Source organism: Prionailurus bengalensis, chromosome B4 (genome assembly GCF_016509475.1).
Source record: "Prionailurus bengalensis isolate Pbe53 chromosome B4, Fcat_Pben_1.1_paternal_pri, whole genome shotgun sequence".
NCBI lineage: Eukaryota > Metazoa > Chordata > Mammalia > Carnivora > Felidae > Prionailurus > Prionailurus bengalensis.
The window spans coordinates 83,253,151-83,264,719 of NC_057358.1; the positions used below are offsets into that span (position 1 = coordinate 83,253,151).

At 50.2% G+C, this 11,569-nt stretch overlaps 1 protein-coding gene across 3 annotated transcripts; it reads right to left on the bottom strand.

Annotated features, from left to right (window-relative positions):
* Positions 1-845: 845 nt before the first annotated feature.
* On the bottom strand, positions 846-8,362 carry TAC3 (tachykinin precursor 3). Of its 3 annotated transcripts, XR_006294714.1 has the most exons (8): positions 8,188-8,362; positions 7,482-7,600; positions 4,552-4,660; positions 4,328-4,357; positions 3,782-3,835; positions 3,311-3,385; positions 1,620-1,675; positions 846-1,145 (listed from the first exon to the last, which is right to left on the bottom strand). XR_006294714.1 is itself a non-coding variant. In XM_043564524.1 (7 exons), the coding sequence occupies exons 2-6, from the start codon at positions 7,593-7,595 to the stop codon at positions 3,312-3,314; spliced, it is 378 nt and encodes a 125-aa protein (XP_043420459.1). In that variant the 5' UTR covers positions 7,596-7,600; positions 8,188-8,359; the 3' UTR covers positions 846-1,145; position 3,311. The 3 variants fall into 3 exon arrangements, 2 of the variants coding, with proteins under 2 accessions (XP_043420459.1, XP_043420457.1); XM_043564524.1 differs by lacking the exon at positions 1,620-1,675 and having other exon boundaries at positions 4,552-4,657; positions 8,188-8,359; XM_043564522.1 differs by lacking the exon at positions 1,620-1,675 and having other exon boundaries at positions 8,188-8,358.
* Positions 8,363-11,569: the final 3,207 nt, after the last annotated feature.

The following is an 11,569-nucleotide window of genomic DNA, read 5'->3' on the forward strand; positions in this document are numbered from 1 at the left end:
GGCCAGCTGACACTGAAGATACCTGCTCCCTTCTTTCTTGGCCTCCGTAGTAACTTCCCCATCCACACCCCATCCTGGCAAGACCAAGCGTTGTTTGCTTGTCCACCGCTGGCTCCACTATAAACAATGTGTATAGGTCACCGTTACAGGATCCATGCTCGACATTTGGAGACAGAAAAATGGTACAATTCAATAGATGCATCCTCCTCTGTGGCTGGGTCCTTGCACAGCCTTGACCTCCCTCTCCTTCTCTAAGTAGAGTCAGATGCAGGGACTGATGTCTCCTAGGCTCATCCTAGAAATACAGACAAGCCATTGAGAATATATTTTTCCTTTATCTGAAGCTAGTCTGTGAAAGTCTTTGACCACCAGAAACCATCTTCCAAATTCATTCATTTATTATTTCTTAAATGTTTATTTATTTTTTGAGAGAGAGAGAGAGAGAGAGAGAGAGAGAGAGAGAGAGAACATGAGCAGGGGAGAGGCAGAGAGAAAGGGAGCAGAGGATCCAAAGCAGGCTCTGTGCTGACAGCAGTGAGCCGGATGCAGGGCTGGAATTCATGAACCGCGAGATCATGACCTGAGCCGAAGTCAGACGCTCAACCAACTGAGCCACCCAGGCGCCCTTCATTTATTTTTTAATTACTAAATAAATCTCCCATACTAATTGTATGAAGGACTGCTGAAGGCACTGTTGGGAAAATTGATATGCATGGCAAATAAAGATGCTTCCATTTATATATGATATATGTATGTGTGCATACATGTATGTGTATATTACGTAGCTCGAAGAGTCAAGGAAGAGAAAAACTCACCCACCAGCCAAATAAATACATCACTCTAGGTCATATGTGAAAATCTTTTATTGTTGAGGAATGGAAAGAGATGTCATAGTTTTAAATGTAGGACACTTACATTATCCAAGGGGATCTAGGGTCAATGCCCACTAGGATTGAGGGTGCTCACTCTGCAGTTTCTCCATCACGGTGAGGTAGAGGGATGGGGAAGGAGTCAAAGCACAGGAGTGTTACAAGGTGGGGGGGGGTGGGGGGCGAAGAAAGGGAAATAGAGCACGTGCAGCTGGGGGTTGGGAGGTGGGGGGCAGGTGTCTTCATGATGCAGCCCACGAGTCCAGAAGTGGAGTGCTGAGGAGCAAAAATGAAATCACATCTTCTATCCTGTAAAACTCCCACCGACCACTCGTCGGGGAAGCAGTGGGGTATGTAAGGGAGGAAAAGAGAACAGAAGTCTCAGCCCTCAGCTCTCCCTGTAGCCTTTGAACTGGAGGACTGAACTCTTCTAGCCGCAGGAGCTTGTTCCTTCCCAGCTGCAAGTTTACCATGCTACTTATTTTTTTTTTTTTTTTAAGAGAGGGAGAGGAGCAAAGGGAGAGAGAGAGAATCTTAAGCAGGCTCCCGTGCTCAGCATCCCATGAGTCAGGCAAACTATAGCCCCATTCAACGTGCCTGGGTGCTGATGCTTCCCCAGGGTCCCCCAGTCCCTCCTCCTCTTTCCAGAAACCTCCCAGAGGAAGAAGAGGCCCAGGGATCACTTCCTTTGTTAGCAGTTTCACATGAATGAAATCAGATGACACAATGATCTGTGTTGATCCATCTCACCTAATCTCCTTTAAATGCCAGCCTCCGGGGACTTTATGTGCTATTCTTCCTGGCACCTAACAGGTTGAGAATGCTCCATCAGTGGTGACATTATGAAGGCTGTAATTATGAGACTGGCCCCTCTGAAAGAGCCTAGATTCACCAGCGAGCATTAAAAGTAGATTTCCACAATGCACTTGTTTCCACCATTTGTATAAAATACTATGGCAAAATTGCACTGTAATTATCTTTATGGCCGATGCATAACGCTGGGGGAGACTATGTCATCCAGATATAGCTGCCCGTATAATTATCTGGCGGTCGGCAGGACTGAAATAACCGTCTAATGAGAGCAAAATGATACGGTAAGTACCATGTAATCAGCGAGTTACGGTTATTACGGCTCTTTGTGCCCTCTCACCCAACACTGAATGGGGGGCTAGACCTAGTCTCCAGGCCCAGGGAGCCATGCACAGGCAGTTTCATCGAGAGCCATCGAGAGCTCTTGCTCCTCTGGTCTCCCCTGAGACCGGTGACTGCGGGTAACAGGGATACAGGGACAGGGACAGGAGTCTCTCTGTGCTCACAGAGGCTTCCCGATGCCTCTCTTTTTCTCCCCCCACACCGTCTTTCTTCAGAATGCAAAGAAATCCATCAGTTGGGCCGCTATTGCCGTGTGGGGGAAGATGGGGTTGACACGGTAGTTTCTGTGTTTTGACTAGACGCTTCCCTGGGAGACTCTCATACTCGAACACTAAGGGAGAGATCTGTCAGCCCACTCAAGCCCAGGGTCCAGCCGAGCCAGCTCTAGGCAGACAGGCCAGAGCCAGGCAGGGGGGACACTGGGACATTACCCATGCCTCCCAGACGGCAGTAATCCTAACACAGCCAACACACAGCACTATGCACTGTGTGCCAGGTACTGTTCTGAAGACTTTACCTACGCTCAATCCTCAAAAGCACAACCCTGCAAAATAATATCCCTCCCACTTTTCAGATGAGGAAACTGAGGCACAGAAGGGTTATATAACTTGGCAAAGGGGACACAGCCAGTGAGCTGCAGATCTAGGATTTAAACTCAGGCTATGCTCATACCCATTTTGCTACACAAAGCAACCAAGCTAGTTACACCCTGTTAAATTTCAGAGTTCCTTGCATTTCTTCCTAAAGCACTCTTGTGAAGAACTACACGCCGGACCCAGTCACTGGAGATTCTGAATGATCTGAAAGGTTTTAGCCCACCTAAGAGGCAGAACATTTTACGTACGAATTGTAATAATTGTAATTATTGTGCCTGTAATTTTCAGATGATGGTCTCTTCATCTTATACGTAGATAATAAGAGAATGGAGTCCAAACAACAGAAGTTGCCCATCAGAGAAGCCACAGGAGAAGCCCCTCTCTCCCCATTCCCCACCACTAATGCGTGCTCATGAGTCAGCCAGGGTCCGTGATACAGGGGAAGAAGAAAGAAAGAAGGGTGTGTGTGTGTGAGCACGTGTGTGCATGTGAGTGTGCATGTTCTTTCAGACCAGTATGCACCTCTAAGTGATGGTGTGTTTGGCCAACAGTGTCCTGGGCACTGGCAGTATATTTTAAGGCAGATTTATGAGTATTAGTGCCTGTAGCATCAGAGGAAATGCCTTTGTGGTAACCCCATTCCCCCCTCCCCGCTCCCACAGTCCCTTTCCTCTCCTAACCAACAATTCTTACCTCATTCCACACTGGGGGGATACTTGAGGGTGCCAAAGCTGGGGACATTCTCTTGGTTTACATCAATAGAAGTGTCTGGGGTAAAGTAAACAGTGTTGTTAGGAGAGATGTTTTTGAATGTGACCTTCACCCTGACCCAACAGCGAAGGGCTAGCTAGCCATGAAAGACAGCGTTGGAAGACAGAGTCGGGAACAAGAAGCACATTGTGTTTGGGAGATAGGGAGGAAACAGATTCCCCCAACTCCTTCCCAGCTGCAGCAGAACTATCTTATAAAGGTCTCCCCATTGTGCTCCTAGGGAGAGCTGGACCATGGATCCAACCCGATTGGGTAGAAGGGCCAAGGAACCCTCACTGTAGCTAAGAAAAGTCCTGTCTTTCCCTCTGGTGACGAATATGAGGCACTTGACTTCTCCCATATCTTTGCCAGTAGTACCCTAAACCCTCCCACTGTACCTCCACACACTCCTACCTGGCTGGCTGTTCCTCTTGCCCATAAGTCCCACGAAGAAATCGTGCATGTCACCTGTAGAAAAAGGACCAACATTGCCAACAGTGATAATGGGCAGTGGGAGTGGGGTGAGGGGGGAGAGATGTGTCAAGACTTCTGAAATCGGGTTTCTGATCTTTGGTTCTTTATCATGCCACAGCTTGTCCCCCGAGTTAGGGGAACAGGCTATCCCCTAAGCTCACCCTCTCTGCCCACCTCTCCCTCCTCCACACTTCAAGAATTCTCTGCCCCCACAGGTGCTTGGCTTAGAATCTTCACAGCCACCAAGAGATCCTCTTGGTTCCCAATGACCAGCTGACGAAGGGAAAGTCCACCACACTCCTCACACCTGCTTCCTCCTGGTTCCCAGTGACCTCTCACATCCAGGAAAGACTGGCTGAACAGTTGCAGCTGGCTTATTGTCTGTGCCAGCTGAGACGGGGCCAGCCAGAATGGTCACTGGGCCCCACGCCCATGGAACGCTAGCAAGCAGTCAGCAGAGACAGGGAGGGACAAGAGGCTACTCACGTTTCTGGGGAAGTGGCAATTCCTTAGGATCTGTGAAAGCAAGAACAATGTGTAACTGGGGAATAGAATCTGGAAAGTGACAGTTAGAGGGGATTCAGGTCACAACCCTCAATTATTCACCAAGCCATATCCAGTCTCCATCCCACCTGAAGGCTCCTCCCAAGCCTATTTAATGGTCAGAATCTTGCCCCCCCCACCACACTTCCCCCAAGGCTGCTTCCTACCCACGCTAGCCTTGCTCAGCATTTTGAGCAATCCATCCAGAGAGACTGAGCGGCTGTCATAGAGTTTCCGGAGCAAAGATGGAGGCAGCTGGTAGAGGTCCAAGTCCTTCTAAGGGACAGAAACAAAGAGGGCTGAGGCTCACACCTAATCCTCTTACCCCTCCCCACAAAGAACAACCTCTTCTTGAGCCCATCACAGCTAAACCTGACATTTTGTTTCCTTCAGGATTTCCTCTGGTTTACACTGGAAGAGAAGTGGGCTCTCAAACTGTGGTCCACAGAACAGCAGCACCACTGCTGTGGGCTTGTTAGAAATACTTAATCTCAATCTCAGTCCTACCCCAACCTATTAAGACAATCTGCGTTTTGGGGCGCCTGGGTGGCGCAGTCGGTTAAGCGTCCGACTTCAGCCAGGTCACGATCTCGCGGTCCGTGAGTTCGAGCCCCGCGTCAGGCTCTGGGCTGATGGCTCAGAGCCTGGAGCCTGTTTCCGATTCTGTGTCTCCCTCTCTCTCTGCCCCTCCCCCGTTCATGCTCTGTCTCTCTCTGTCCCCAAAATAAATAAACGTTGAAAAAAAAATTAAAAAAAAAAAAAAAAGACAATCTGCGTTTTAACCACGCTCCCAGGCAACGCATATACACAGCAAGATTTGAGAAGCGCTGGTAAAGAGAACACAGTGGGCATCCCTGTAGGCAGACCAAGTGTCCTGCTTTGTCCAGGACTAAGAGCTTCCCTGGGATGTGGGGCTTTCGGGGCTTACGCTTGTCCCGGGAAAACTGGGACAGTTGGTCACTGTCTCGCAAGCTCAAAGGAGACTGTCCCTTAGGGCTCTCTCCCATCTCCTGCCACCTGTCAGTGAGAAGGGCCATTGGTTCTGTTCTTGGCACATCAGAAACCAGTTTGCCCAAGGATGTGGTTGCCCCACTACGGGAGTGAGCCATGATTTCCGCCACTCCCAAGAAAGGCCCATTGGACACAGCAAGCATCCTCTGTATTCCATTCCTCAGTCCTCGGGATGGGTGTCCGTAGGCAGCAGGGGCACATCTGCAATCCTGAAATTCCCCTACTCTGCAGTACGTTCGTGGATGTTTCTCTGCCCATGGCTCCCACCACCTCTCATTCTCTTTTCTTCTCCATAGATTTCTGCCTCTGGTTGTCTCTCCCTCTCTCCTTTCTACACTGAATTTAGATTGCCTGGAAAACAGTGCGTTCAGAATGACACCTCCTATCCTCTACAACTGAACCCCATTCTGGACCAGGGGCTCTTCGTTGTCTTGCTGATTTTTTTTTTTTTAAGCAGCCTGGGCACAGCAGGAAGGTTGGTGGACACATACCACACAGCCAGTTAGTTGCAGCTGCAGAGAGACAATGACAATGATCATGTTTGGAGATTCTCACCTTGAATCTCAGCGGTGCCTCTCTCTCCAGAGCCCAGGTGTCCTTAGGCTCCCAGACACACACACAGCACATTTACACAGATGCACCCTGCATATACCAACCAGTTACCCGGGCACACATATACCCTACCCTCATCTCACCCCAATTTCCCTCATCCTCACAGACCTTCAGGGAAAAGGGGTGAGATGGCAACCTCTCTCTTTCATTGACCACCTGGCCCAAGGTCTTTTTTTTTTTTTTAATTTTTTTTTTCAACGTTTATTTATTTTTGGGACAGAGAGAGACAGAGCATGAACGGGGGAGAGGCAGAGAGAGAGGAAGACACAGAATCGGAAACAGGCTCCAGGCTCTGAGCCATCAGCCCAGAGCCTGACGCGGGGCTCGAACTCACGGACCGCGAGATCGTGACCTCTGGCCCAAGGTCTTGAAGCAAGCTCACTTTAAAGAAATATAGCCAGATACTCTGACCATCTCCAGCTGGAACTGTGGGCTCTGAGCACAGTGTCCAGCCCATTTTTGGCACTCCTTGTGTATTTTTTATATTTTTGAACTGCTTCTGGTCTTTTGGATCTGGTACAATGGCTGCCACCTGCAAGGCTGCCAGCCTGGCGTGCCCCGCGACACATATGGATGAAGACTGATTTCTCTCTTTGCCCTGCGCACGACATCCTAGGCAGCCACTTTTCCCAAATTGTTCAAATATTCTGCCCACCTCCTGTAATGAGATGCTAAACAGATCTGAGCTGGAGAGGCAGTTAGGCTTCACACACTGAATTTGTAATGAGTTCCACCTATAATCATCTTAAAAGCATGTGTACCAATGTAATTGCTGCCATTTCAAAACCTTGAAAAGACTCCCTCCCTGCTCTCCCCCTGTACCCCTTCCCTGACAACTCCTGTTCTTTTTCTTAGAGAAACTTTGGAAATTGGGGCCTGGTCTGTTTCGTGGAGATTTTACCTCCTATCCTGACTAAGCAGAGGCTAGAGCAGGGCGAGGAAAAGGAAAGAAGAGGTTAGGGCTTAGGAACACCTGAGGTTACTGGGGGTGGATGAGCAGAGCATATAGGAATTTATTTGAATTTTGAAAATAAAATAATACACGTAACTGATAGGTAAAATAGCATATAAATGACCATTTGGGAGAGAAATTCTGAGTATATTTCATACCATCCAGGGAGTGGAAAGGATCTGCCCCCTGTAGAAGGATAGCAATTGAGCTGGACCACCCTAGCTTACCCTTCACAGTATCCCTAAGTCACCGATCAACCAACCAAACAACGTATTGGTAGGGCACTTTTTAGGTACAGGGCTATCAAAGACACGCAGAGGGAGAGAGACACTTAGAGGCATCCCTAGAGACACTGAGAACGGGAGACTGCCAGAGAGTCAGAGAAACCCACCCTCTGATGGATAACCCGGGTAACTTCCACCCCACCTTCCTCTCAACAGCTGTGGAACAGGCAGGGCACTGGCTCTCATGATGCTGCCCAGGACTCTGCCAGAGTGGGCACAACCAGAGGGGGCGCCTTACCTTGTTGTGGCCCCCACCGGGCACCACCTGCTCCTGTGAGTCCTCACAGACAGCCCCCAAACCGTGAGCCAGGCTAATTGCCAGAATGGCTGCGAACAGCAGGGCACTCCTCATGGTGCCTAGGAGGGCAGAGGGACAGGACAGGGGTGCAGGGAGGATGCGGCATGGGTGCAAATGCAGGAGACATTATGCAACTGGCAGCCTGGCTTGATCCTGCTTCCCCAGCCCCCAGATCCACCCCCCAAGCCCTGTTCTGGGGAGAGTATCTCTGAGCAGGAGGGCCATCCTTTGGGTTCAATTTCCCCACTCCCCCACCACACATCTCCCCAGGCTGAGCACCTGGCAATGAGCAATGTTGCAAAAGTGCCAGATGCTAGTCTTCCAGGGAAGATGATAGATCCGTGGGACATGCACCAGTCTGTCTTCATAGCTTGAGAAGGGATCCTGGATTCTATTTTCCAGCACTAGGTGACCCAGACTTAGGCAAAAACTTTCTAGTATTGGAAGGATCAGTCTGAACCCACAGGCTCCAAACATTACTGGTTTTTAAACCCTATCGGTGCTTTCCGCTCACCTTCCCACTACCCTGCTCCCAGATCAAAAGCTGCCACCTTTATTCCCTCCACTCCTTTATTCCCTCCTAACTCTGGCCTCTGTCCTTTGGTGCCAACTCCAGTCCATCCGACATTCTCCCACTCGTGCCTACCTGTGGAGTAGCTTTGAGCCCAGGACAGATGGTCCAGCAGGATCAGGGAGCTGGTCGGCAGCAGTGCCCACTCCCCACACGCTGGTAGTGCCGCTGGTAGTGCCGCTGCCTCCCTCCGTGCAGAGAAACAGGGAGTGGAGGGGATCTGAGGATGTGGCAGGAACACCGGCCCAGCTCCCTGATAAAGGCTCTGGGAGGGTCTGGGGGAGCCGGAGGAGGGGCTGTGAATCACCAATCCCAGGGTGGCTGGAGGGGAGGGGGGAGGCTGGTGGAGAAAAAGGAGGATATAGGCTGCAGACACACACACACACACACACACACACACACACACACACAACCACACAAACCCTGCAGTCAGCTGGAGTTATCCAGCAGCCCACTTTCCAACAGCCCCTGAGCTGGGCACACTAAGGAATGATGTTGTATACGCTTTGTCCCAAAATTCCGATGCGGGATCTAGCTCAATAGGTGTGGTCCTTGAGTCTCTTTCTACTCATTGTTCACCCACCAGCTCCTCACCCTTTAAACCTTCAGACTCAACTGCCAGGCCATAAAAAAATCGGGCAGGTGCTTCTCTGGCCCTTCCACACCACCAGGACAACTAGGTTCAGGCCCCTGAGCATTGGGAGGTGAGTCTGGCATCCAGTCCCATTCTCATTTCTCCCTCTGTCCTCCTCCCAGCTGCAGCTGACCCATCACCTTGGTCCTCAGGCCAAGTGAGGGTCAGTACTTCTCCCCTGCTACTGAATGCAGAAACTTCCCGTGTCTGCCTCCCCCCAGCACTTCAGTGCGAATGCGTCTCCCCACGCCACTCCCTCTCGACCCTTGAATCAGCCTGATTTAGTTGCATTCTTTCAGAGTTCTAACTTCTATCCCTTCTGCTATAATCTTGGAAAGGAGGAAGAGAACACTGTGGCCGAACTGCCCCCAAACCCTTGCCTGGCCTGGCCAGGCCCAGCCCAGCCCAGCCCAGCCCAGCCCAGCCCAGCATTGATCTCTTAATTGCTTCTTTTTTCTCACAATTACATGTTTTCCCAACTCTAGTCTGTCTCCCTGTGGCCCAGGCATCTTCTCCCCAGACATTTCAAGCCTCTCAATGGCCCACTCTGTTGAGGGTGCTTGTACTGCTCACTTCATTCCTAAGGTAGAACCCCAGGGGAGAGTCAGAGTAGGGATGGAAGGAGAAGATGCTGCTGAAGGGAAAGGGGTGGGGCGTAGGGGGAAGTGAAAGCAGCTTCAGAGCTATGTGTCACTCTTAGCATTTCCTATTTTTCAGGTGAGGAAATTGAGGCTCAAAATGTTCAGTCTTGGGGCACCTGGCTGGCTCATTCGGCAGAGCACGCAACTCTTGATCTTGGGGTTGTAAGTTCAAGTCCCACACTAGGTGTAGAGATTACTTAAAATTTTTTTAAAATCTTGGGGTACCTGGGTGTCTCAGTCAGTTGAGCGTCCGACTTGGCTCGGGTCATTATCTCACGGTTTGTGGGTTCGAGCCCCACATAGGGCTCTGTGCTGATGGCTCGGAGCCTGGAACCTGCTTCGGATTCTGTGTCTCCTTTTCTCTCTGCTCCTCCCCCACTCACACTCTGTCTCTCTGTGTCTCTCAGAAACAAATAAACATTAAAAAAAAATTTTTTTTTTAAATCTTACAAAAAAATTCAGTCTTGTGCTCCATGACACATAGCTTCTGGAGAAGAGCCACAAATTCAGTTTTGGGCTTTTTTCACTCCAAACTTCCCTTTCATTTTACTGCAATGCTATGAATTTTGACCAATAAGGAAGCAGTTAACTCTCCCAGAGGAAGAGTTAGTGCCCTCTCTAAGAGACCTGGAGATTTGGGGACTTACACTCTACTACATCGTGGGTTGAGAAGAGAACCGCAGCAATTGGGTACTTACTAAAAAGACTCACCAGTGCCTTCCCCAATCACCCTACTTAAAATGACCACCCTTCTATAGCCCATATCCCCCTTCTGTTTCTTCTCTTCATCACTTATTACATCCAACATGCTAAATGCTTTACTTATAGCCTGTCTACCCCCACGCTCCACCAGAAAGTCAGCATCACATGGGCAAGGACTTTTGTCTGTTTTGTTTACCATGAATCCCTAGCTGTATAATGTTTGGCATATAATAGGTGATCGATAAAAATGTATTTATAAAACAAAAAAGGAACCCTGAGTCTTCCTTCTTGTATTGCAGCCCACAGTGTGGATCCTCCATAGAGCCTTTCAAGTGCTGCTAGGGTCCTGAAATGCTTGTCTCTCCCCTCCACACTCTCAACACCCCACCCACTCTAGGACTTGGTCCATACTGAGAGAAGTCTGCCTGCACATGGCCCCCCGTTCACCCCTGAGGGAGGGCAGCAGCTGGGTCTCAAGGCTCCTTTATTATGTGAGAGGCTGGTGGGGCTTCATCTAAAGCTTCCCATTACCCAGCTAATTACAGGGCTGTCTGGGCCAATCATGGGCCAGGACCCAGTGTTGGGACCCTTTGGTGGGAAGAGGGTAAGAAGCTGGAGCTTGTCTACATGGAAATGACATGGCAGGTTCATGCCTTTGAGAAGATCAAGTGCTGATCCCAACTGGATGTAGCCATCTTCTACCTCCTCTCCTCCCCCTACCAATCTGGAGAAGGAAGTCCAAGCTAGGGAGGCTAGAGGGAACTGGGGGTGCAAGAGGAGTAGTGTTAGACTGAGGGCTAAGGACTAAAGCCTCCTGGGTCCCATTTGAGGCAGACTCTCTCTTCCTCCCCAACCCACCCGTCCCTGCCCCCAAGCTCTGGCATCAGGGAAACAGGGCTTCAGCAAAGGTTCACCATGAATAATGTCCTTTGATGATGCAGCATCTCACAGAGGATGGCGGGAGCCAAGCATGGGGGGAGCAAGGGAATGGCAGGGAGAACTGATCACCCCTTGATCTCTGGGAGTAGCAAAGACTTGAAAGAGCTAATGCTAAACTAAGCCAGAGAGGTGATGAAGGAGGGAGGCTTTGAAGGGCTCAGGCAGGCAGGGCTTCATCTTGCCCACAGACCATATGCAAATGGCATGTAAAGTGGGTGTTGCAGCTACAGGGCACGTGGGGGTTTTTTCCTTTGACACTTTTGATTTGAGCCACCTCTCCAAGGACTATCACTGGCCTAGAGGAAGAGGGTCCCTAGCAGACCCTCACTCTGGAGCTCCTCCCCTTTATTGCCGGGGTGGGGGGAGGGGCGAGGAAAATGTGTGTTGCACTGAGCTGAGCTGAGATTGAATTTGTGGACTGTTCTTGGGGGTAGAAGTGGATGCTGTGTATGCAAGATGACCCGCATATGCCCACCATGTACACAACTGGGGTGCAGCATGGGGGCTCCTTCAACATCCTGGGAGGGGTGCTGCGGGGTGG